The following is a 26248-nucleotide window of genomic DNA, read 5'->3' on the forward strand; positions in this document are numbered from 1 at the left end:
GAAGAGGAAGAAAACAGAGAAATAGAAGATGAAGGGAAGGGCAAGTACATGGATATATATATTTTTTAAAGAATATATGGAATCAGTAAAAGAATGGCAGTCACAAGAATTCAGTGAAATAAAAAGAAGAGTAAAAAGTACAGAAGAAAAAATGAATAGATTAGAGATGATCATGTCAGATATAGGAAAAAGAGTGGACAAGGTGGAAGAACAAGAAACAGCCATAGAAATGGAAGTAGATGACTTAAAAAAGAAATTAGAAGAATCTGATAAAAAAAGTTAAAGAGACGCAAGAGCTGTTAGCTCAGAAGATAGATATAATGGAAAATTATAATAGAAGAAATAATATAAAGATAGTGGGCCTTAAGGAAGATGAAGCAGGCAAGAATATGAGAGAATTTATAAAAGAATGGATCCCCAGGGTCCTAGGAAGACCAGAATTATAGGAAGAAATGGAAATAGAAAGGGCACACAGAACATTAGCCCCTAAACCACAACCACAACAAAAACCAAGATCCATTCTAGTAAAATTCCTAAGATATACAACAAGAGAAAATATATTGGAGAAAGCAATGAGGAAAATAAGAGAAGACAAAAAACCACTGGAATACAAAGGTCAAAATTTTTTTTTTTTATCCAGATATAAGTTTTGAACTCCTGAAGAAGAGGAAGGAGTTTAATACAGCAAAAACGATCCTATGGAAAAAAGGATATAAATTTATGCTGAAGTATCCAGCGGTACTTAAAATAGTTATTCCAGGGAAGCAAAACAGACTATTCTTGGATCCGGAGGAAGCACGAAAATTTGCAGAACAACTACAAAACAGGCAGAGAGATGAAGGTATGTAACGAGAACAAAAATGACCACAAACTATAATATATATATATGTGTGTGTGTGTATGTGTGTACGTATATATAAAAAAAAAGAGTATAGGTAAGAACTAAGAAGGGAAAGAAAGGAAGTATGGGGGGGAATTAAGAGAGTGACCTTTGTTATATATGAAGATTAAAATCTTTTCTCGGGGGGCTGGGTGGGGAAGAATTACGGTCACTGTAAAATCAGTTGACGCTTGCGAGTGAATTCGCAAATCCAAATGGAGAGGGGAGATGTGGTTGCCCGACAAGGGACAAAGGGCAACTCAGGAAGGGGAGGGGATAGTGGGGTTAAAGGAATTTTAGATAGGAGAATAAGGGAAATATCTTATGTTTTAGAAATGTTGTCTTATAGTGTGTTCAAAAAAAGAAAGCAGAAATGGATAAGAAGGAAAGGTGATGATAAGGAAGCGGAAAGGAAAGATAAACAAAGTATGAAATGGCTATGTTGAACTATATGACTTTAAATATTAATGGAATACATAATCAAATCAAAAGGAAGAAACTGCTAAATTTACTGAAAAAAGAAAAAAATTGATATAGCATTCGTACAAGAAACACACTTAACTGAAGTGGAACACAAGAAATTAAAGAGAGATTGGATAGGACATGTAACAGCAGCGTCATATAATTCAAAAGCTAGAGGAGTAGCTATATTAATCAGTAAAAATGTACCAATCAAAATAGAAGAGGAAATAATAGATCCAGCAGGGAGATATGTAATGATAAAATGTCAGATATATTCGGAGTTTTGGAATTTACTCAATGTATATTCACCTAACGAAGAAGATCAAAAATTTATGCAAGATATCTTTTTGAAGATAGCAGACATGCAAGGGAACATACTAATAAGAGGGGATTTCAACCTTAATTTGGATTCAAACATGGATAAAACTGGGAAAAAAATTAACAGAAAGAACAAAGTAACCAAATTTATAATTAAATCGATGCAAGAAATGCAACTTTTGGATATATGGAGGAAACAACACCCAAAGGAAAAGGAATATTCATATTATTCGGGTAGACATAAAACATACTCAAGAATAGACCTATTCCTGTTATCAGCTCACATGCAAGAGAGAGTTAGACTATTATCGGACCACTCACCCCTGTTATTGACAATAGAGTTAGAGGACATCCCACCAAGAATGTATAGATGGAGATTAAACTCCATGCTACTTAAAAGGCAGGATTTTAGAGAATTAATTGAAAGACAAATTAAAATGTACTTTGAAATAAATACGGAATCAGTGAAAGATAAGTTTATACTATGGGACGCAATGAAAGCGTTCATCAGAGGGCAAATAATAAGTTATGTAACGAAGATGAAGAAGGACTACAATCAGGAAACAGAGCAGTTGGAAAGGGAAATAGTAAATATAGAAAAAGAATTAGCAATGAAGGAAGACACAACTAAAAGAAGAGAATTGGCAGATAAAAAAATAAAATATGAAACACTACAAACATATAAGGTGGAGAAGAACATAATGAAGACAAAACAGAAATATTATGAACTAGGAGAAAAAACGCACAAAATTCTAGCATGGCAGCTTAAGACAGAACAAACTAAGAGAATGGTATTGGCATCAAGGAAAAAAGACAAGCAAATTACATATAATCCAACGGAGATTAATGAAAACTTCAGAGAATTCTACGAACAATCATATCAAACTGAAAACGAAGGGATAGAAGACAAAATAGATGAATTTTTAACTAAAATTGAACTACCGAAATTACAAACAGAGGAACAAAATAAATTAACAGAACCATTTGAAATAGTAGGAATACAAGAGATAATAAAAAAAACTACAGAATAATAAAACACCAAGAGAGGATGGATTCCCAATAGAATTCTATAAAACATTTAAAGATTTATTAATTCCTCCCCTTCTGGAAGTAATCAACCAGATTGATAAAACACAAAGCTTACCAGATTCATGCAAAACAGCAATAATTACAGTAATACCAAAGACAGGGAAAGATCCACTCGCACCAGCATCATATAGACAAATATCTTTACTTAACACAGATTATAAGATAATAGCTAAACTATTAGCAAACAGATAAGCCGACTATGTTCCAAAAATAGTAAATCTAGACCAAACTGGATTTATTAAAAAAAGACAAACAACAGACAATATCTGTAAATTTATTAACTTCATGCAGTAGAAGGAAACAAGGCTCCAACCGTAGCGGTTGCTTGAGACGCAGGGAAGGCCTTTGACAGAGTAGAATGGAATTATTTATTCAAAGTACTACAAAAATTCAGCTTACCAGAGAAATATATTAATTGGATTAAAGCATTATATAAGGGGCCATTGGCGAAAGTGACAGTAAATAGATATATATCAAAACAATTTAACTTAAGCAGATCAACAAGGCAGGGATGCCCACTATCTCCCTTATTGTTCGCGTTAGCCATAGAACCACTAGCAGAACTGATAAGAACAGAAAATAAAATAAAAGGGATAAAAATAAAAGACAAGGAATATAAAATCAGTCTATTTGCAGATGACGTTATAATATACTTAGCAGAACCAGAAATATCAATAAAAGAATTACATAGGAAATTGAAGGAATATGGCGAAGTGTCGGGGTACAAGATTAACGCAAATAAAAGTGAAGCAATGCCAATGAATAATGCGGATTTCTCAAAATTTAAGAAAGAATCACCATTCAGATGGCAAACGCAAGCAATGCGATACCTAGATATACAACTAAATAAAAATCTCGGCCATCTATATAAACTCAATTATTATCCACTAATGAAAAAATTACAAGACGACTTAGAGCATTGGAAAGACTTACCACTAACACTGATAGGAAGGATAAACTGTATTAAAATAAACATTTTCCCAAGGATACAATATCTATTTCAGACATTACCAATACGCTTAACAGAGAAATTCTTCAAGGAGTTAAAGAAAATAATAAGGAAATTTTTATGGAAAGGGGGGAAACCGAGGATAGCACTAGATAAATTAACAGAATGGTATAAACAAGGAGGCTTACAACTACAAAACTTTAAAAATTATTATAGAGCCGCACAATTAAGATACCTATCAGATTTTTATCAAACAAGGGAAAAGCCAGATTGGACTAGATTAGAACTAGATAAAATAGGGGAGAAGATACCTGAACATATATTATATAAATGGGATGATAAATTGGTACAACGTAGGAATTCTCCAGCATTGCATCATCTGCTCAACATTTGGAAAAAGATTCATGTAGAAAGGAATAAAACAAATTACCAATTACCAAAACTAATACTGACGCAAAATCAGCTAATCCCTTTTACAATAGATAACCTTTCCTTTAGAGAATGGGAGAAAAAAGGGATCAAAAGAATAGAAAATTGCTTTTTGGGAAATAAATTATTATCCTTTGAACAAATGAAGAATAAATATAATATAACAGTGTTGCCATACTACCAACTGAAATCCTACTTGAAGGACAAATTGGGAGGCAGTCTGAGGTTACCAGAGGGAAGTAATTTTGAATATGTGATTACAGACACAATGATAATCAAAAAATTTGTAACAAACATGTATATTAAACTACAAGAAAAGGAGAATGAGGAAACAAATGGTAAAACTAAACAAAAATGGGAACAAGATCTAAACATAAAGATAAAGTATGAAACATGGGAGAAGTTATGCTCAGGAACTATGAGAAATACAATAAACATGAGGTTACGTATGATACAATATAATTGGATACACAGGCTATACGTTACACCTCAAAAGTTAAATAAATGGGACCCAACAGTATCTGACAGATGTTTTTGTTGTAAAAATGAAATGGGAACAACAATTCATGCAATTTGGACATGTGAGAAAGTGAAAAAATTTTGGGAAGATCTAAACCAGATATTAAATAAAATCACAAAAAGCAATATACCAAAAAACCCAGAGATCTTCCTCCTCAGTAACATAAAAAAACAAAGAATTTGGACTCGAATTGGATGGAGCACAAAAAAAGATTTGTTATGATAGCCCTAGCTGTAGCAAAAAAATGTATTATGTCAACCTGGAAATTAGAAGATAACTTGAGAATACAACAATGGTATATAGAAATGAATAAATGTATTCCATTAGAAAAAATAACCTATAATTTAAGAAATAACATTACAATATTTGAACAAATATGGGAGCCATACATGAAACACAATAGAGAAAACCTACCGTGGACATCTACCACCTAAAATGACAGAATGAGAAGAGAATGAAAAGAACTGACTCAGTGGAATTTCTTATTTATTTTTATTGAGTGACAGCATTGTTTGACGGGTTTAATGTATCTTATATTCTGAACTTTAAATAAATGGGAGGGGAGGTGAGGGAGGGAGGGAGGGGAGGAGGGAGGGGGAGAAAACGACACTGTATATATTTAAGAAGGAAAATGTATGTATCTTGATTAATATGGTTTATAGTGTGAAAAATAAAAAATTAAATTAAAAAAAAACTAAGAGGTGGGGAGTTTTTATCAAACATGTACCTGTCATGATAATGAATATGTATGAGATGTACCGGAAGTCACGTGGTATGAGAGAGAGATAAGAGCACAAGCAGGAGAGGCACGTGCACCTCAGAACGCAACAGAGGTGAGGAGTTTCCTGGGATTGGTCAATTTTTGTGCAAAGTTCATTCCTAATTTCGCTACAGTGGCAGAACCACTAAGGAAACTAACCAGGAAAGGTATACCATTTCATTTTGGATCTGAGCAGAAGAAAGCGTTCACAGCGCTGAAGCAAAGCCTGACAGATGCAAAAACTCTTGGATATTACGATCCGGCGGCATCAACCAAAGTCATAGCGAATGCCAGCCCGGTTGGTTTAGGAGCCGTGTTGGTCCAGATGCATGATGGAGGACCAAGAATCATTGCATATGCCAGCAGATCGTTATCAGATGTGGAAAGAAGATACTCTCAGACAGAGAAAGAAGCACTCGGACTTGTATGGGCCTGTGAGAGGTTCCATGCATATTTATATGGCATTGAATTTGAACTCATCACAGATCATAAGCCATTAGAGGTGATCTATGCACCTAGATCCAAACCATGTGCCAGAATAGAGAGATGGGTACTCAGACTACAACCCTACAAATATAAAGTAATCCACATTGCAGGGAAAACAAACATTGCAGATCCGCTGTTCAGATTGGTGAAGGTTGGTGGTCCACAATCCAAGTCAGAATTGGGAACAGAAACAGAGAGCTTTGTACGCTTCATAGCTATTCAGTCGACACCGAAAGCTGTGACTACGAAGGAAGTCGAGAGAGAATCCGAACGTGATCCAGAACTCATGGAAGTAAGAGAATGCATACAGAGTGGACAATGGGACAAGTGTACTCACAAGGCTTACATTCCCATTAGAGATGAACTTTGTTGCATCGGACAGTGTGTATTGAGAGGTTGCAGATTGGTGATACCGCAAAGATTGAGACCGAAGATCGTATCCTTAGCGCATGAAGGACACCTAGGTATTGTTGGTACCAAGCAAAACCTCAGGACCAAGGTATGGTGGCCAGGTTGTGATAAAGATGCAGAGAAATTTGTTAAAACTTGTCACGAATGTCAAATCACAAATAGGAGTAATCTGCCAGAACCGATCCGGAGTACGCAACTCCCGACAGGACCATGGATCGACGTAGCTGTTGATTCTCTTGGACCTTTACCGACGGGTGAATCAATTATGGTAGTGATAGATTACTACAGCAGATACTATGAGTACGTGGTGTTGAAGTCCATAACCACTGAAAAAACAATACAAGCATTAGCAGAGATATTCGCAAGATATGGATTACCTGTTACATTATACTCTGACAATGGTCCACAATTCATTTCAGAGACATTTGCGGAATACATGAGGACCACAGGTACCCACCATCATAAAGTAACTCCGAAATGGCCGCAAGCCAACGGAGAAGTAGAGAGACAAAATCAGTCCATTGAAAAACGATTGAGGATTGCACACGCTGAAGGACAAAATTGGCGAGAAGCATTGCTATCTTATGTGGCTGTCTATCGAGCAACGCCTCATGCAACCACTGGAAAAAGTCCTGCAGAAGCATTTTTTGGGAGAAAAATCTGCACAAAAATGCCAGAAATAAAGGAAATCCGAGACGACCAGGAGATGAGGGACCACGATGCTGAAAAGAAAGGTGCAGCAAAGCTGTACAGATTCAAAACATGGAGCCAAGTATTCAGACATCATGCCAGGAGATAATGTTCTAGTGAGGCATGAAACGGGTGGTAAGCTAGACACACCTTATTACCATCAACCCTATACTGTCGTATCCAGAAGTGGCAGTATGGTGACAGTCAAGTCTCCGACTGGAGTCCTGTATAAGAGAAATGTATCAGGTGTAAAAAGGTACCAGTCCAGAGATACATCGAGCGAAGAGGTTGAAAGGCCAGTACAAGATGCTGAAACTGAGAGACCTGATGATGTTCCAGAGGCAGTTACCAGCACTCCTGATGAAGTGACTAGAGCGCCAGAAACACCCGAAGCCGTGGCGAGCAGTATTTTCGATGCTGAGAGTGAACAACCGAGAAGCGACGACAATATTGCAGGCAGGCCGAAACGAAACCGGAAAGCGCCCAAACGATACGAAGACTTTGTGCCATAGTTTTAATAAGAACTTTGGGACAGTATTTTAATCTTATATCATAAAGTGCATGTATGAGTGCTGTAGGAAGTAAATTTTATGTAATTGAGTTATAGTATTACCATTAGTTACGATGTTTGTAGGTTTCCGAGGGATATTGGTAAGTGAAGGTAAAGTTTATTTCTGATTAAAGGAGGGATGTCATGATAATGAATATGTATGAGATGTACCGGAAGTCACGTGGTATGAGAGAGAGATAAGACCACAAGCAGGAGAACAAAGGAAACTGGAGAATAAAGACACTGAGAAGTTTACCTGATAAAACTTGTGTTCGATGTTTTATTAACTTCACATTTCGGGCCACAAATGTGACAGTACCCAGGTTATCAGTGAAACCCTTGAGCAACACAAGGTGGGGGTGTTAGTGTTAAAGCTATTCGTTATCAGGTTGGAGAAGTATATGATGCACTTGTGGAAATATCAGAGATAACAGATGAGCCCCAGGTAAAAGCAGAAGGTGAATCTTTAGCAAAGCAGCTAAAAGACTACAAATTTTTAGTTTCTTTGATATTTTGGCATGAAGTACTTTTTAAAGTTAACTATGTAAGCAAGAAACTACAAGGTGAAACAAAGGACATTGATGAAGGCATGGAGTCATTTGAAAAACAATTATCATGGCTAAGAATTTATAGAGAGGGCAGTTTTAATGATGTCCTAATAGGCGCAAATGAATTGGCTGAAGCTGTTGAATTACCATTGGAGTTTAGACAATTTCAAGAAAAAAAAACTACGCAGAAGGAAGATAATGTTTTCATATGAGGCAAAAGATCAAGCTTTAGATGATCTAAAAGAAACTTACAGAGTTCAGTGCTTCAGCTTAGTGCTAGACAAAGCTATTCAATCTTTAGGGCCTAGATTTAAGCAGCTTAAAAGCCATGCAAAATTATTTAGATTTTTAAATAACTTTCAGAGCTTACAAAAAGTGGAAATAAGGAAACACACAGCAGACCTTGAAGCAGCTTTAACTGACACCATTCTAAAACAGAGCACTGATGGAGGGGTAGTTACTGAAACAACTAAAGACATGGATGGTTATCTGTTGGCCAAAGAACTTGAAGCTCTGAAAACTTTTCTTCCCTTCAGTGTCATTAAGCCTCAAGCTCTGTTTGAATACCTGGTAGTAAACAATCGATTCATAGCATTTCCTAATGTTTTTATTGCTTTGATCTACTTAACAATGCCTGTAACAGTCGCATCAGGCGAAATAAGTTTTTCAAAACTAAAACTGATTAAAACATACTTACGGTCAATAATTTCACGAGAGAGACTAAGCAATTTGGTGATGCTATCTGAATGACATTACTAAAACCACTGACTTTGAAATTATTTTGAAAGATTTTGCAAATAAAAAAGCCAGAAAAATCTGTTTCTAAAAGACCTGCATAAACAGTACGTCTGTAATTGTCTCAACTTGTATTAAAAAATTAAAACTTTCATATTGTCTTTCAATATTTAGTATATCAAGCCTTTAATGCTTTTTGGCTAAGACTGGCATACTACATGAAATATAAAACATCAATTTCGACTTTTGTAGAGGCCCCGCTATCAATTTTCTAATTGGACCCCACAATTCCTAGCACCGGCCCTGCCGGAATGGGATTGGCTAGCTTTTCTTTAAACTGGCAGACAGGACTCTCTCGATTAACCCTTCAACTTCAAACTTGGAAATACGTACTTTCACTGCACTTGAGAATATGCGCACTACTCAAATGGAATCACGCTTACTGCCTTTTCATGGAGTCATTTCAAGTTAACAGCACCCTAGTTTGGCCTTTCACTGTTCTCCCTCCTGGTCCATTCTCGCCATCATTCCCTATGTCTTTCAGATAACTGAAACACCGAAATCTTAGTTTTGTACAAAACTAGAAAAAACAATGGTCCAAATGGCTATACTTGAGGGAATCCCACTGCAGACATTCCTCACAAGAAAAAGGAATTTGTTTCCTCTCTCCTTCCTATTCCTCAGACCTTTATCACTAATTTTAATTTTGTGGTCAAACAAGTATCAAGAATTAACCATTGCAAATACCTAAAATGAAATGAAAATCAGTGATACAGGTTGTCCATATCTCCAAACAGCCTCATCCCTCCTCTCCCACAATCAAAACCCCAAGATAGAAAATAGAAAAGAGAGTGAATAAAAGAGATAATCAGAAAGAAAGATGAACTGTGGGGATCCAGGATCTATTCTCTTCCTGCCTGGATCTCGAATAAGGGCAAGAACAAGGATGTAGAACTCAGGAACAGTGAAAGTATCTTAAATATTCGACCCTGCATTCTGCAAATATGGAATGTGGAAATGTATAGTTGTGTTCCTCTGGAGAAAATTACTTACAATTTAAGGAAGAAGCATTTCCGCATTCCAGAAAGGAATCAGACTTCCAAGTAACTGCAATACAATTCTAATTGGTACTTGGACAACCTCATTTTGGGTTTTATGCTCATAATATTTCCTAGGAGAAACAATTCTGGACTTTGTTTCCCAATAATCTGGTCTAATAAAATTTTTAATTTTTCCCAAAATTGTTTTGTTTTAGAGCACAACCAGATGGAGTGTAAAACGGCTCCCATTTCTTCACCACATCTAAAACATATAGAAACATCAGGAACAACCTTCCTGCATCTAGCCTGTCCAATCCCTTAAGAAGTTTATACATTTCTATAAGATGATATCACTATTTTCCAAATGTGCTGCAATCGCATCTTTAATAACTGACTAGCATTTTCCCCACTACCGATGTCAGGCTAACTGGTCTATAGTTTCCCGCTTTCTCTCTCCCATCTTTCTTAAAAAGTGGGGTTACGTTTGCCACCCTCCAATCCTCAGGAACTAATCCAGAATCTAGAGTTTTGAAAAATTATCACTAATGCATCCACTATTTCTTGGGCTACTTCTTTAAGTACTCTGGGATGCAGACTATCTGGCCCTGAGGATTTATCTGCCTTTAATCCTTTCAATTGACCTCTCACAATCTGTCGATTTACATTTATTTCCTTCAGTCCTTCCCTCACATTAGATCCTCCATCCCCTACTATTTCCTGAAGATTATTTCTGTCTTCCTTAGTGAAGACAGAACTAAAGTAGTTATTCAGTTGGTTTGCCATGTCCATGGATCCATATTTGTTTTAACTAATCTTTCTCTTTACATATCTATAAAAGCTTTGAGTCATTTTTTATGTTCCCTGCTAGCTTTCTCTCATAATCCCTTTTACCTTTCCTAATTAATCCCTTTGTCCTCCTCTGTTGAACACTGAATTTCTCACGGTCCTCAGAAATACTGTTTTTCTGGCTATTTTATATGCTGCTTCTTTGGATTTGTTCCTCTCCCTGATTTCCTCATTAGCCACAGATGCACGACCTTCCTTGATTTATTCTTTTTCCAAACTGGGATGTACAATTGTTGTATTTCATCCAAGCTATCTTTAAATGATTGCCATTGCATTTCCACTGTTAGTCCTTAAAATATCATTTGCCAATCTATCTTAGCCAATTCACGTCTCGTACCATCAAAATTACCCTTCTGTAAATTCAGAACCTTTGTATTTGAATTAACTCTGTTACTCTCCTTCTTAATGAAGGTTTCTGCCATATTGTGGTCACTCTTGCCCAAGGGATTTGTGCAACAAGAATGCTAACTAATCCTTCCCCATTATTCAATACCCAGTCTAGAATGGCCTGTTCTCTTGTTGGTTCCTCAACATGCTGGTTTAGAAAACAATCCTGCAAACATTCTAAGAAATCCTCTTCCTCATTACTCTTTCCAATTTGGTTCACCCAATCTACATGTAAAGTCACCTATTCTAACTGTTGTCCCTTTGTTGCACACATTTCCAATTGTCTGTGTAATGCCATCCCTAACCTCGCTGGTACTGTCACCCATTCTAACTGCTGTCCCTTTGTTGCACACATTTCCAATTTCCTGTTTAAGGTCATCCCTAACCTCGCTGCTACTGTCACCCATTCTAACTGCAGTCCCTTTGTTGCACGCATTTCCAATTTCCTGTTTAATGCCATCCCTAACCTCACTGCTATGGTTAGGTGGTCTGTACACAACTCCCACTAGCGTCTTCTACCCCTTAGTGCTTCACAGCTCTACCCACATCGATTCCACATCCTCCAAGCTAGTGTCCTTCCTTTTTATTGCATTTACCCCATCTCCTTTTCCTTTCTGTCTATCCCTTCTGAATATCGAATATCCCTGATATTGAGCTCCCAGTCTCAGTCCCCCTGAAGCCAAGTCTCTGTGATCCCAACTATATCACAGTCATTAACAGATATCTCCACATTCAATTCATCCTTGCATTGAGACACCAAGGCTTCAAGCTGGCTTTTGCCACATTCTTATCCCTACCATTATGTTGAAAAGTGGCCCTTTTGATTTTTGCCTCAGGTTTACCTGCCGGCCACTTTTGCTTTTACCTTCATATTATGCCTGTCTATCTCTTTGCACTTGCTCCCATCCCCCTGCGACATTAGTTTAAACCTTCTCCAACAGCACTAGCAAACAAACTCCCCAGGACATTGGTCCTGGCCCTGCCCATATGTAGACTGTCTTGTTTTTACCAGTCCCAGCTGCTCAAGAACTGATTCCAATATCCCAAGAATCTGAAACCTTCCCTCTTACACCACTGTTCAAGCCAGATATTCATTCTAACTATCCTGTTATTTCAACTCTGGGTAGCTCATGGCACTGGTAAAGAGATTATTACCCTTGAGGTCCTAAATTTATGTCTTAGCTCCTTATATTCATTTTGAAGGACCTCGTCCCATTTTATTCCTATATCGTCAGTACCAATATGGACCACGACAGCTGGCTGTTCACCTCCCCTTTCAGAATGTTCTGCAGCCGCTCCAAGACCTCGACTTTGCATCCAGGAGGCAACACACCATCCGGGAGTCTCGTTTGCAGCCACTGAAACTCTGGTCTATTCCCCTTACAATGGAATCCCCTAGGACTATTGCCCTACCATTCTTTTTTCTGCCCTCTTGCACAGCAAGTGCCACTCACAGTGCCATGATCCTGCTACTTCTGTGGGGTAAGATAAAGCTGATGCAAAAAATTGTAGTACACCAATCTGCATCTTACATTAATTGTATTGGTCATGCAATCCTTTCTTCACTTTTTCTTGGGATTGTGAGGGGGGGGGGGGGTGCTGGGATTTTATCATTATGTATTTGATACTCAATATATTATTTTATTTGTATTTTAAAATATATTTGAATGCATGTATGGTTAACAATTTTAAAAATATTCTGAAAAAGACATCTCCCAGTCTGTCTGATGTAGACGAGACCACAACATGAAGTAGATGACCCCCTGCAGATTCACAAGTGAAATGTTGCTTCACTTGGAAGAACTGTTTGGGGCCCAGATGGTGGTGAGGGAGGAGGTGTGGGAGCAAATGGAGCATCTCCTGCGGTCACAGGGGTAGGTGATGTGGGGATGATCAGTGGGGAGTGGAAAAGGGAGTCACGGAGGGAGCAGAGAGGGAAATATCTATCTTGTGGTGGGATCACGTAGTAAGTGGCAGAAAAGGGTATGTTGGTCATGGAGGCTGGTGGAGTGGTAGGTGAGGACAAGGGAGTCCTGTCCTTGTTGCACATGAGGGCAGAGGGGGCCAGGTCAGATGTGCGATTATTGGACCGATTGATGCCCACATTGTTTGAACGCGGACATCTCTCGTGATCTGGCATGGAAGACGTTGTCCTGGGAGCAGGTGCAACAGAGACAGAATTGAGAGAAGAGAATGGAATCCAATGACATTGAATTGGTGGACCTGCATATTCCAGGTTTTACTCTCTCTTGTGTTGGGCTTAAACATGCAATCCTCACTTTCATTCCCTCTCAAATTTAACTGGCGTGCTCTCCATGCACAGATTCATTTCACCAATCAATTCCCCCTAAAGTTGATTACTGCCCTCTGCAATGGTACAAAACTCCAGTTAAGATTCGTCAACTGTACACGTTTAAAACCTATTTTCAGATAGATGTGCATGAAATAAACACGAGAAAGTTGTTACATCACTGTTTTAATTTTACATTCATAAGTACACCAGCCCAGGCAACTTCACAGTTAAACCAAATGTGAATTTAAAGCAAAGTTTACCATCCCATTACATAAATCCACTCAAAAGCACTGCAGTTTTAAAAATTCTAGCCCGTAAACTTTTTTAAAAGTGGTAGGGCATACATGATGCGCTGTGAACATGTGGGTCCAGAGTGGCAAAACTTGCACATTTAACTGCCTTTAGCAAAGTTAACAATCTGATTTGTCTTTTTCCACGCAAACCAAAGACCAAGGGGACAGCAGACCCAACAGTTCAACCAATCACAGTCAGAGCACTTATGCTTTAGTTGAATTGTTGCCTTTACTAAAACGCCACAACAAGGCATCAATTTGGATAATCCACTTTCCAAACATTTGGAAATCGCGATGGTCCAGCAAGCTGATGTCTTTCAACGCACTGGGGCCCAGGTACCTTTCTGTATTTGAGGTATTGAAAAAAATACAGTAGTCCTGACAATCTACCAGGTCCCAACCGTGTCAAATTACACTGAACAACTATTTTTTTCCCTAAAAAGTTTGCTTCCTGAAAAAAAAAAGGGATTATGATAGACCACTTCAAGCCGAATAATTTCAGATTGGGGAAATGTTCAATGAACTTTTATTGAATTTGGCACGATTAATGAAGGTGACACATTGCGGGAGTTCAACTGACCTAAAAGTATTTTGCCATCTGATGCCTCTCATGTCAATGTCCAACAATAGTCAGTTGGCATTGATGGATTCCAGTTGCCCTGACACGGCTTATCCATGGTCGCAATGACCTGGTGAAACCTTTCACCGTGTTCCTCACTGACTATACCAAGATCAGCAGGGAAGACGTCCAAGTTTGAATGTAGAAAATGAATCTTCAATGACATGTTGCAGTTCATGGCTTAAAGTAGACTTAAAATATGACAGGAAAACACAAAAATAGGTTGTATCTAAAAACTGGTGCATGATGGGAACATTTTAAGGTGATGTTCGTGATCAGCAGCCCAAAATCCATAAAATATATCCAAAAGTGTTCAGGAAGCAAAATCGTCATTGTCCAGTGCTATTGCAGATTTACTATACATATAAATAATACTGGGAGAGCACAGTGGATAGCAGGAAACTCCATAAACCTTGACCAGCTCTGTCCCACACACACCTGCAGCTCCCAGCTAGGATAATGTATGGGGCTACAGGAAAGCAGAAATGAGGATGTAGATCTTGCCTGCTCCTGTAAAGCTGTTCAATACTTCAGTTTTCCTGCTGCTCGGCTCCTCCTCCATTAACCAACAGTGAAATTGGTTTGAGCTAAAAATCAACTTTGAATGGACAAACCAGAAAATACAAGAAGGAAGATGAATCTGCTGGAGCAACTGACAGAGACAAACCATGCAACACAGCCTGGAGGACAGGCCAGTCTAAGAACAATTGGAACATAACAAAGGCAGGTGTATATTAATGACTTGTTCAATGCAGGGCCATTTTCTATCTGCTAGTGAATGGTACTTTGCAGGAAACTTGCTCTTGACAGAGCAGTGTTTCCATGACACTCGTCAGTCAGGCTCTGCATCAGCATTGAGTCACCTTTCCCATGCTTCTTGTGCATGCTACACTGGGTAAATTGATGTGCATGAAAGAGCGTGGTTGCAGGTAAAACGAGCATTTGTGCACTTCATGCTGATAACTCTTCTTACTTCGTTAACTGCACTTTCTCAAAGTTGTCAGAGCTGCTGTCAATTTCCTAGTTCATTTGTTAGCTTAAATATTTGTTAGCTATAAACTACACTTTGTTTCTCTTTACAGATGCTGCTTGGCCATTGTATTTCCAGCATGGTCAAATTACGAATGTTTCTTTGTCAGACTCAATTATTAACCTTGAGCTAAGATTCCTTGTCCTATCAGGGATACAAGTGAAGTGTCAAGACCGTGCATAGTTAGACATCACTGAGGCACTGATTTCTTTTTGTGTGGGGTGATTCTTTGATGAAGACAAGTCTGGAACCTCTCTCTGTGGCAGAGATCAGTATTCTTTGTTTCCAAACTGCAACCAAGTGCTCTTTGTATCTGCTTCAGATTATGACAAGAACCTGCTCGAGGATCTTAATGGAATACAAAATGCTGCCTTTCACATGGCATTTTTAACGTACATTTCTCTTTAAAGGGAAGATGTTACCGATGAGAAGCATGGATTCGAAGCATCTACATTTGCTGACAAAACAGGCCACAAACACCACCTTGACGCGGTTGAGTAACGACAAAGCCACAGCACAAGATCACGTGGTGACGGTGAAAGGATCATCTACTTCACATGTCAGTACCTCGTTATCTACATGGGTCAAGTAGTAGCCTGGGTGGCACACTGGGGAGTTAGATAACCTCAAGGCCACAGTCTGTCAAAGATGGGGGCTGAGAGAAGGGGTGAGAGGAGTGGAGGGGAAAAATGCAGTGGGAAAAGGGAAAGAAACAGAGAAGGGGGAGGCTTAAGCCAAGTCTACAGATTCTGCCTTCCACCCGAGAGAATGTGATGCAACACGTATTCAAAACAAAGGATGTTCAGCAAAGTGAAGCCGCAGCATCTGCTGTGTCTCTGCATCAGCCAAGAGTCAGTGCCTGGAGGAAGAACACATTTTAAGTGATTAAACTGTAGTCTGCCACTCAGAATGAGTTTCACTGTGTAGCCGAGAGAGAAATTGCTGTGAAACGTTGAACTGAGAGGATGTAAGCTCTGAATGCTGTACCTGGAAAACTGTTAACCTTAACCACTGACCACTCAGCAGTAGCTGAGGGTGCCCTGCCATCTATTACCTTTACTCTAAGTCTTCAGTTTGCAGTTCTGTGTAGGATGCAGCCCCTGGGCCATGGTGCACTTGAGCGGACAGCACTTGGTTCATCACTGTCCCTGCTTTGGTGCAGCGTCTGGTCCATCACCAAAAACTACAGCTTTATAGGCGAGGTGCAACTTTATTTTGCTATGGACATTAGTGATTCCTTCAGAGTCTTCGTTATGCTTGGGATCAGGACAGCATGGTCATCCACACATTTAGAGATGCAGGATTCAGCCTTCTGTTTGACATCCTGCTCTTTAGCTCCTGAATCAAGGGCGTCCTTTGCTCTGTCATTGCAGTCCATCATACAGCGTTGTAGACGATTCTGTAACGAGAAAGCAACACACAAGTCTGAAATGGTCCCTTGACCTGGTCACGATCATTCATAGGTGAAAGATGGCAAGTCCAATTCTTTCATTCCCCAAGGGAGTAAACTACTGATTAAGCTCTCACCCCAGAACTTGAACATAGGACAAAGAGTCGGCCATCTGGGCCGTCAAGCCTGCGCCACCATTCAATGTGGTCATGGCTGACCTGATGATAGGCTCATCTCCACCAACCTGCCTTTTCTTCGTATCCCTTAATTCCCCTACTTTGTAAATATATATCCAACCTTGTCGTAAATATATCACCGCCACTGCTTCGATGGGCAGCAAATTCCACAGATTCACCACTCTCTGGAAAAAGCAATTCCTCCTTATCTGTGTCCTAAATCTACTATAGGTAAACAATCCTTTATCTGGACATCTAAAATCCGGAAAGCTCCAAAATACGGCAATTGGAGAGACGGCAGAGTGAGTTGGGCGGGCGAGAGACCGAGATCGGCAGCACAAGTCGGGTGGGCGAAGGGGAGAGACAGGCAGCGCGAGTCGGGCGGGCGAGAGACCGAGGCCGGCAGCGCGAGTCGGGCGGGCGAGAGACCGAGGCCGGCAGCGCGAGTCGGGCGGGCGAGAGACCGAGGCCGGCAGCGCGAGTCGGGCGGGCGAGAGACCGAGGCCGGCAGCGCGAGTCGGGCGGGCGAGAGACCGAGGCCGGCAGCGCGAGTCGGGCGGGCGAGAGACCGAGGCCGGCAGCGCGAGTCGGGCGGGCGAGAGACCGAGGCCGGCAGCGCGAGTCGGGCGGGCGAGAGACCGAGGCCGGCAGCGCGAGTCGGGCGGGCGAGAGACCGAGGCCGGCAGCGCGAGTCGGGCGGGCGAGAGACCGAGGCCGGCAGCGCGAGTCGGGCGGGCGAGAGACCGAGGCCGGCAGCGCGAGTCGGGCGGGCGAGAGACCGAGGCCGGCAGCGCGAGTCGGGCGGGCGAGAGACCGAGGCCGGCAGCGCGAGTCGGGCGGGCGAGAGACCGAGGCCGGCAGCGCGAGTCGGGCGGGCGAGAGACCGAGGCCGGCAGCGCGAGTCGGGCGGGCGAGAGACCGAGGCCGGCAGCGCGAGTCGGGCGGGCGAGAGACCGAGGCCGGCAGCGCGAGTCGGGCGGGCGAGAGACCGAGGCCGGCAGCGCGAGTCGGGCGGGCGAGAGACCGAGGCCGGCAGCGCGAGTCGGGCGGGCGAGAGACCGAGGCCGGCAGCGCGAGTCGGGCGGGCGAGAGACCGAGGCCGGCAGCGCGAGTCGGGCGGGCGAGAGACCGAGGCCGGCAGCGCGAGTCGGGCGGGCGAGAGACCGAGGCCGGCAGCGCGAGTCGGGCGGGCGAGAGACCGAGGCCGGCAGCGCGAGTCGGGCGGGCGAGAGACCGAGGCCGGCAGCGCGAGTCGGGCGGGCGAGAGACCGAGGCCGGCAGCGCGAGTCGGGCGGGCGAGAGACCGAGGCCGGCAGCGCGAGTCGGGCGGGCGAGAGACCGAGGCCGGCAGCGCGAGTCGGGCGGGCGAGAGACCGAGGCCGGCAGCGCGAGTCGGGCGGGCGAGAGACCGAGGCCGGCAGCGCGAGTCGGGCGGGCGAGAGACCGAGGCCGGCAGCGCGAGTCGGGCGGGCGAGAGACCGAGGCCGGCAGCGCGAGTCGGGCGGGCGAGAGACCGAGGCCGGCAGCGCGAGTCGGGCGGGCGAGAGACCGAGGCCGGCAGCGCGAGTCGGGCGGGCGAGAGACCGAGGCCGGCAGCGCGAGTCGGGCGGGCGAGAGACCGAGGCCGGCAGCGCGAGTCGGGCGGGCGAGAGACCGAGGCCGGCAGCGCGAGTCGGGCGGGCGAGAGACCGAGGCCGGCAGCGCGAGTCGGGCGGGCGAGAGACCGAGGCCGGCAGCGCGAGTCGGGCGGGCGAGAGAACGAGGCCGGCAGCGCGAGTCGGGCGGGCGAGAGACCGAGGCCGGCAGCGCGAGTCGGGCGGGCGAGAGACCGAGGCCGGCAGCCCGAGTCGGGCGGGCGAGAGACCGAGGCCGGCAGCCCGAGTCGGGCGGGCGAGAGACCGAGGCCGGCAGCGCGAGTCGGGCGGGCGAGAGACCGAGGCCGGCAGCGCGAGTCGGGCGGGCGAGAGACCGAGGCCGGCAGCGCGAGTCGGGCGGGCGAGAGACCGAGGCCGGCAGCGCGAGTCGGGCGGGCGAGAGACCGAGGCCGGCAGCGCGAGTCGGGCGGGCGAGAGACCGAGGCCGGCAACTCGAGTCAGGTGGGCAAGGGGTAGACAGCAGTGCGAGTCGGACAGGCGAGGGGTGGGGGTAGATGGCAGTGCGACTGGAAGGGGATGGGGTGGATATAGCAGCACAATTCGGGTGGTCTTAAATCTGGCTTTCTGAAATCCAGAAAAAATCCGAGGAGGTGAGCGCAGGCCAGGTGCCGGTGGACAACGTCTTTCCAGTGCCAGACGGGCTGGGCTGTGGACGAAGTGCCGCAGCTCCAGTTTAAGAACGTGTCGGCACGGACTGGTCGGTCAGAACAGAACTCGGATGTATGTCGGGGACCATCTGTAATCTGAAAAATTCCTCTAATGTCAATGTGTCACCACTTAACAGTATGTTGGTGGTCTCCTCAACACCCCTTGTATATACAAGCCACCCCATTCAATCGTAATTTCAACTCCCGTGATCAAATCTCCAGTCTCCTTTAGTTCTACAAAAGCAGGATCAATCCTTCCAATCCTGTTTCACAATTGCCATCAGTTCCAGAGTATCACAGGGCTTCATTCTTATCCTCTGCTCTACACCTACGACTGTGTGGCTCAATATAACAGCATAATCTACAAATTCGCTGATGATACTACGGTAGTGGGTTGTATAAAAAGGGGCGATGACTCAGCATTCAGGAGGGATGTTAAAAACCTGGCTAAATGGTGCACTAACAACAATCTCACACTCAATGTCACCAAAACCAAGGAGCAGATTGTTGACTTCAGAAAGGGAAAACCAGAGGTTTCCAATCCAGTGATCAGTGGGGGAATCAAGTGAGCACATTTAAATTCCTGAGTCACTACCTCAGAGGATCTTTACTGGATCCAACATGAATGTCCCTGTGAAGAATGAACAGTGCTTCTACTTCCTTAGGAGTTTGATGAGGTTTGGTATTAGAAACCCCGGCAAACTTCCACAGATATGTAGCAAAAAGTGTGCTGACCGGCTGCATCTCAGCCTGGTATGGGGGCACCAATAGCTCCAAGCGGAATGCCCTGCAAATGGTATGGGATATAGCCCAGGACATCACAGGCAAAACCCTCCCCACTATCGAGAACATCGACGCGGGATGCTGCTGTCGGAGAACACCAGCGATCATCAAGGATCCGCACCACCCAGCAGTGCTCCATTCTCGCTGCTGCCATCAGGGAAAAGGTTTCAGGTACCTCAAGTTTCCGCACCACCAGGTTCAGGAACAGCTGCTACCGCTCCACCGTCAGACTCCTCAACGACAAACTCAGAGGTTCATTTAAGGACTTACTTTGCTCATTAGTTATTATTGAATATTTATTTTCTGTATCGTCTATTTTTTTTGCATTTCTCTCTTTTGCATACATTTTTCCTGAGTAGTTTTTTGCACTACCGATAAATAGAAATTCTGCTTCGCTCACAGGAAAAGGAATCTCAGGGTTGTATGTGATGTACTCTGACAATAAATGTGAACTTCGAACATTGTTTCTGATTTGTAATTCCTCAATGAATCTGTGCCATCTACTGCCTTAATTTAACAGCACAAGATGAGGCCCTTCAGCCCACGTCTATGCTGAACATGATATCCAAATTAAACTAAAACTCTGCTGCTTGCTGCATGATCCCTATCCATCTATTCTCTGCCTTTTAAATTTAATGATCCTACCTGGAGACTGCAGATGCAGGAGGAGCAAAAGGCGAGCTGCTGGAAGAACTCAGCAGGTCAGGCAATACCTGCAGACAGAAATGGGCAATTGATATTTCAGGCCGAAATCCTTCACTCAAGTAGGTCCTGCCTGAAGCCGTGCAAGAGTTCTCCAACTGTGATCTTACTGAGGAATCGGATCACACTGACGTGAAGACTTTTGCAGCCTGGTGCTCTTGTGGCCCTGCTTTGTCACGTCACCCATTTCTCCCCAGACCTCCAGTATTTCATTTCAAATGATCAGGTAAAATACAGCTTTCCCACTGATCACAAACTGGGGCAATGGCAGATTACCTCTTACCTGGAACCTCTCGAGCTCCCCGGTGACAGCAGCTTGTGCTTTGGCAAGAGGGGTGTGGCATCGCTCAATGCATTGATGAACCTCTTCCATGGAGGAATTACCATTGTCACAGCAGTCAGCACTGCACCGAAACATTCTTCCCTAGTGAAGGGATTTAAACACATAGCAAAAACATATTAATTGCTATCTCAAATCATTATGGATTATAGGCAACGTAAGGGGCGGCAGAGTTAGCACAAAGTTATTACGCCAGCCATCCCCAGCTTTGAATCCACCGCTGTGAGGAGTTTTCGCGCTCTCCCCACATCTGCGTGGGTTCCCCTCTCACCCTTCAAAACTTACAGGGAGTTATAGGTTAATTGGGCGGCACACACTCGAAGGGCCTGTTACCATGCTGTACATCTCATTAGCCGCTTTCAGGGGCTCGGACACAGATAACACGCCAGCAGATGTGGCTGGGGGAGTGCAGCTGGGACGTTCAGGAGGCCGTGGAGAAGACACCTTTCTGTCACCTGAACGTGCCGGCTGAAGGAGAGCCGCGTCCGAGCGAGCTCCGGCTCCTGTGGACCATGGCCGTAGTCCCACTGCTGCTTTCAGGTGCAATGGGGGATTCTCCGAGCCAGAGAATATACCTACAGGAGGAGGGTTAAGGAAGTGCTCCTCCTGGCCGGGTTCTCCACTTTCAGGTGGCCACCCAACAGCCCCATTGGGGTAGAATAGGAGGCTTTACAGTCAGGTATTCTGGGCACCTGAAAGCGGCTATTGTTTAAAAAAAAATTACATTTGGCTTCCATGCTCCTTTGTCACTGTTCACGGTCCTTCCATGCCCCCTCTATGGTGTTTCAACAAGTAGATTTTCAATGTACACTGGATGGCACTCTTCTCCAATATTAAGACCCAATGGCAAGGATGCAATTCAAGACCATTCAATGAGATTATGGCTGAGATACACATTAGCTCACTTATTGGCCTTGATTCCATCAATGGGTTGTCCCTACTTTGCTGCAGTTTTACCTCTATATCTGCTATCTGACAGAGCAGGAATGAAACCTCAATCTACCCAGTGCACACATCTGCTTAGCAAAGGAAAATCCTTCCAACCCAGCTGCTTCTCTTCCTTTCTATCCCCTTCCATTGTATGGCACAGAAACAGGCCCTTCAGCCCATCACCTCTGAGATGACCATGTGAAAAAATTGATGGTGCTGCTCCTGTTGTGGACCTGGGGAGAGTGGGGAACGGAGACACGTCGCTGCTCTGTAGGGTCCAACTATCCAGTCCTAATGCTGGCGGCTCCGTGCATGGTTTAAACGGCTTGCTAAAAGAGCCGATGGTGTTTTTATTTAAAATCCCCAGGGTCTGTGCCCAAGATGACGGCAACTGTGCTGGGTACAGATCCCAAGAATTTTAAATTAAGGGGTTACAGTCTTCGAAGAAGAATGGTGCAGGGTGCCAGAAATGGGGAGAATGCCCATCCATTGAGGAGAAGCATAGTGGTTGAAGGAGCCACACAGGCGACACGGTCGAAGGATTTCCACCAGGCTACTGGAGACTGCCCCGTGGGAACAAGGCATCGGAACCGAGATTCAAGAGGGCAAGGCCTCCTGAAGGGGGTCGGGTGCTGAGGGCTTCCTGATTGTACCAGAGGTTTGGATCTGGAGCTCAAGTTTCCAGTGGTTTGAACTGCAGAGGCAGCGGGAGCACTAGAGGTGATTCATGGACACCCAGTGTCTCTGAAGGGGCTCTCTTTTTCCTATTGTTAGGGACGCCGGGCTGTGCTTGTGGCAACTCTTTGCCTTACGGCAGACAAAAATGAAAATATATCATGTATTCATATCATTAATACATGACAATACAAGGAACCTTGCTATTAATTCTATTTACTAGCACTTGGTCCAAAGCCAATTTTGGATCTAATTTGACAGCTTGGTCTGGATCTCATGGCTTCTAACGTTTGCACCGGTCTCCCAAGTTCTTGTCCAGGGTCTTACTGAAGACCATATAAACTACATGGCCCACACCAACATATTTTGTTACATCTTCAAAAAAAAAAATTCAATGACATTAGCCTAACAAAACCAGACTGATTACACTGGACAACAAAGATGTTCCTTCCTGAACACTTGGGTGTATTTTATGGATTTTGGGCTGCTGATCACGAAAATCACCTTAAATATTCCCATCATGTACAGCATTTACAAATAATCCATTTTTTGTGATTTTCTGTCATACTTTGTCTACTTCAAGCATTACAAAGCCATGACATGCAACACATCATTGAAAATTAATTTTCTGCCTTTGCACTCCTTCCCTGCTGATCTTAGTGCAGTCAGTGACGAACACATGGAAAGGTTTCACCAGGACACAGCAGTGTCAGGGGAACTGGAATCCATCAATGCTGCCCAATTATTGTTGGACACTGACATGTGAAGCATCAGATGCTGAATACAAACGAAAACCAGCGGAAAAACATTGTTAGGTCTGTTGAACTGAAGCAATGCGTCGGCATCATTGAGCAGTTAAACATGCTAAATTCAAGAAAAGTTAACGCAACTTTTCTCCAACTTACTACATGATACAGCAAATCTGAAATTATTTTTGTGTTCAGCTTGAAGCGGTCTATCAGAATCATTTTTTTCCAGGAAGCAGACCTGTTGTCGTCCAGTGTTGTCTATCATTAATCCACATCTTTGTAAAAGTAGACGAACCCTGTCCCACAGAATTATCACTGGTGTTTAGTGGGCTTTATCCCACTTTGTGCAAAAGGAGACCGACCACATTTTCGACTTCTAAGTTGAGATTGCAGCACCAAGAACATATTACGGAAAGAGTCATAGTTTGGGACTGAACTTTGCTCCTGATCTGTAAATCATTCAACCCTGGATGGCTAAGCAAACTTTTTGTTCAGTGTAAACACAGTCGAGGAGGGAGGTGGGGGGGGGGTGGGGAAGGTGAGATTTGGCAAGAGATTGAACGGAAGATTTGCAGAGAGGAAACTAAAAGCTGCCCCGATGCTGGGACCTTGAGGAAGTATTTCTGTAGGAAGCCAGCAGGTCCGGCAGCGTCCATGGACAGATATGGTCAGTCAACTTTTTGGGTCAAGACACCTCAGGACTTTGTGGCTCTGCTCACTCCCGTTCACGCTACCAACCCACGACTGCACCACCAGATCCATCTCCAACAGTCACCAAGCTTGCTGATGACACAAGATGCAGTTGACCTCATCAGCAACAATCTTACGGCAGAGAGAAGTGGAAAAATCCTGTGATATGATGCAATAACAACCTGAGTTTCAACGTGGGCTTCAGGACCAGGAACTCCCACCCTCCACTACACATCCGGTATCATAGTGCGGTATGGTTGCTGTGGGGAAAGGGATCGGAGGAACCGTAAAAGTGGCAGACAGGATCACTAGAGTCTCCCTTCCAGTCCCTATGGGAATTGGAAGAGGCTGGATATGTGGTTCAGGTTGTGTGCTATGAAATTGGCGAACTAACAGCGAGGAATGTCAATTTTAAACTTCCGTAGTTTTGTTACTTATTTTCTGCAACTGTTCTGCTGGTTGGTTGAATCCGGATAACAGAAGTTTATCTAAATAGGAATGTTGAAATGATTATTTAATTGGGTGGGGGGGGGTTGAGGGCTTCCATGTAGGAATGATTAGAAACTGCAGCAAAATACTAATTGATTGATTGAACATGGCAGTCCAATACTATACTATGTGGTCGATCCACATCAAATATGTCATGTTCAGGCAACAAATTCTTCAAAGAGAGTGAAAGTCTCCAACACACTTCAAAAAACGGTGGAAGCTTGGGAATGTGCTGTGCCTCTTAAATGGACAGATTCTTGTGAGCAAGGGGTTTGATGACCATAGCCGGGGTCACTCTTCCTCCTTCTCTGATCCCTGGATGGAATGATCCTCTTTCCCTGACCCCTGGACTATGAGGGTAGGTGGGTGGGGAGCATGCCTTCTTCCTTTCCCCCTCCCAGTCCCCTGGCCTGCGGGGGGGGGTGGGAGAAAGAACTCTGTTCCTTGGCCTGGGAGGATGGGGGGAGGGGTTAAGAACCCTGTTCCCTGGCCTGGGTGGGGGGAAACTGTTCCCTGGCCTGGGTGGGGGGGGGGGGGGAGAACCGTTCCCTGGTCTGGGTGGGGGGGGGAACCCTGTTCCCTGGCCTGGGTGGGGGGGGGGGAACCCTGTTCCCTGGCCTGGGTGGGTGGGTGGGGGGGGAACCCTGTTCCCTGGCCTGGGTGGGTGGGGGGGGGGGAACCCTGTTCCCTGGCCTGGGTGGGGGGGGGGAACCCTGTTCCCTGGCCTGGGTGGGTGGGGGGGGGGAACCCTGTTCCCTGGCCTGGGTGGGTGGGGGGGGGGGACCCTGTTCCCTGGCCTGGGTGGGGGGGGGGGGACCCTGTTCCCTGGCCTGGATTGGGGGGGGGAACCTGTTCCCTGGCCTGGGGAGGGGAACAGGGGGGGGGGAACGGGGGAACAAGGGGGCGGGTGGCGCGTTCCCCCTCCCCCTGAGCCCTTTGCCCGTTCACCTTGAGCCTGCAGCCTCCACTCCATCGGTGACCGCGCCGCTTCCCCGCCCCCCCATAGCCCTGCCCCCGACCCACCTGCATCTTGCGGATCTGCTCCCTCTCCAGACCTTGCACCATGTCGTCCACGGCCCTCTGCAACCGGCGCTGCTGGGACTCAGCGCCCGCCATCGCTCCACGCTGCCTCCCGACTCCGAGGAGCGTGAGGCCAGCCAAGATGGACCACATCGGGCCCCGACTGCCTCCCCCTCTAGCGCCACCCGGCGGCCCAGAGGCGAACCAACCACTGAGAGGGGTGTTTCATTTGGAACCTTGTGGCTGCGTATCATGGGATCAGTTCCTGGGGCTTGGCTTCTGGATGTGATGGTCAAATAAACCCTCAAACTGAGATGGGTAGATTGTTTGGGAAGGAACGTGCAGCAATAGTGGGAAACTGTGCTGAGGACAGTGGACTATTGAATGGTGGAATTGGTTTGAGGGACTGAATGGATTTTCCCTGTCCATACTCCCTGCCTGGGCTTTTTTCTTGTTGGCAGTTCAGTGCTGACATGGGTCAGGGGTGGCCAAACTTGCTCAACGTAAGAGCCACGTCGGATAAACTTCAGATGTTCCAGAGCTGCAAGACGTGGAAAAATATTACAGAAACGTTTTTACTCTTGTATGCACATTTTGTCACATAAGTATTAAGAAATACATGCATGTAATGGAATTTAATTTTTAAGCTGCTAATTTGTATTCAATG

The 26248-nt window shown here is 44.5% G+C and overlaps 2 protein-coding genes and 1 long non-coding RNA gene across 7 annotated transcripts in view; 1 reads left to right on the forward strand and 2 right to left on the reverse strand.

The window, feature by feature from the left end:
- The window catches only part of LOC138753967 (STE20-like serine/threonine-protein kinase), an 84074-nt gene extending 67598 nt beyond the window's left edge, over window positions 1–16476 (reverse strand). The window contains exon 1 of one of the 2 annotated variants that reach the window (XM_069917615.1): window positions 16390–16476. The gene's annotated coding sequence lies outside the window, so the exon portion shown is untranslated. The remainder of the gene's footprint in view (window positions 1–16389) is intronic. The other variant, XM_069917617.1, reaches the window with a different exon arrangement.
- fam136a (family with sequence similarity 136 member A) lies at window positions 13561–25737 on the reverse strand. Of its 4 annotated transcripts, XM_069917622.1 has the most exons (4): window positions 25585–25737; window positions 20972–21112; window positions 20632–20699; window positions 16526–16734 (listed from the first exon to the last, which is right to left on the reverse strand). In XM_069917622.1, the coding sequence occupies exons 1-4, from the start codon at window positions 25732–25734 to the stop codon at window positions 16713–16715; spliced, it is 381 nt and encodes a 126-aa protein (XP_069773723.1). In that variant the 5' UTR covers window positions 25735–25737; the 3' UTR covers window positions 16526–16712. The 4 variants fall into 4 exon arrangements, with proteins under 4 accessions (XP_069773721.1, XP_069773724.1, XP_069773722.1 ...); XM_069917620.1 differs by lacking the exon at window positions 20632–20699 and having other exon boundaries at window positions 13561–16734; XM_069917623.1 differs by lacking the exons at window positions 20632–20699; window positions 25585–25737 and adding an exon at window positions 23621–23817 and having other exon boundaries at window positions 13561–16734.
- LOC138753970 (uncharacterized) lies at window positions 17101–20450 on the forward strand. The gene is made up of 2 exons (XR_011351529.1): window positions 17101–17203; window positions 19132–20450. It is a non-coding gene; the product is annotated as an uncharacterized lncRNA (long non-coding RNA).
- Window positions 25738–26248: the final 511 nt, after the last annotated feature.

This window comes from Narcine bancroftii, chromosome 2, assembly GCF_036971445.1.
Source record: "Narcine bancroftii isolate sNarBan1 chromosome 2, sNarBan1.hap1, whole genome shotgun sequence".
Classification (NCBI taxonomy): Eukaryota; Metazoa; Chordata; class Chondrichthyes; order Torpediniformes; family Narcinidae; genus Narcine; species Narcine bancroftii.

Bases quoted from the DNA above. Each gene is read 5' to 3' on its own strand.
- fam136a (XM_069917620.1), bottom strand. From the start codon at position 25,734: ATGTGGTCCATCTTGGCTGGCCTCACGCTCCTCGGAGTCGGGAGGCAG. The intron at 21,113-25,584 runs GTGGGTCGGGGG...TCCCTTCACTAG, and splicing joins AGCAGATCCGCAAGATGCAG to GGAAGAATGTTTCGGTGCAG. The intron at 16,735-20,971 runs GTAAGAGGTAAT...TTCTCGTTACAG, and splicing joins GGGAGCTCGAGAGGTTCCAG to AATCGTCTACAACGCTGTAT.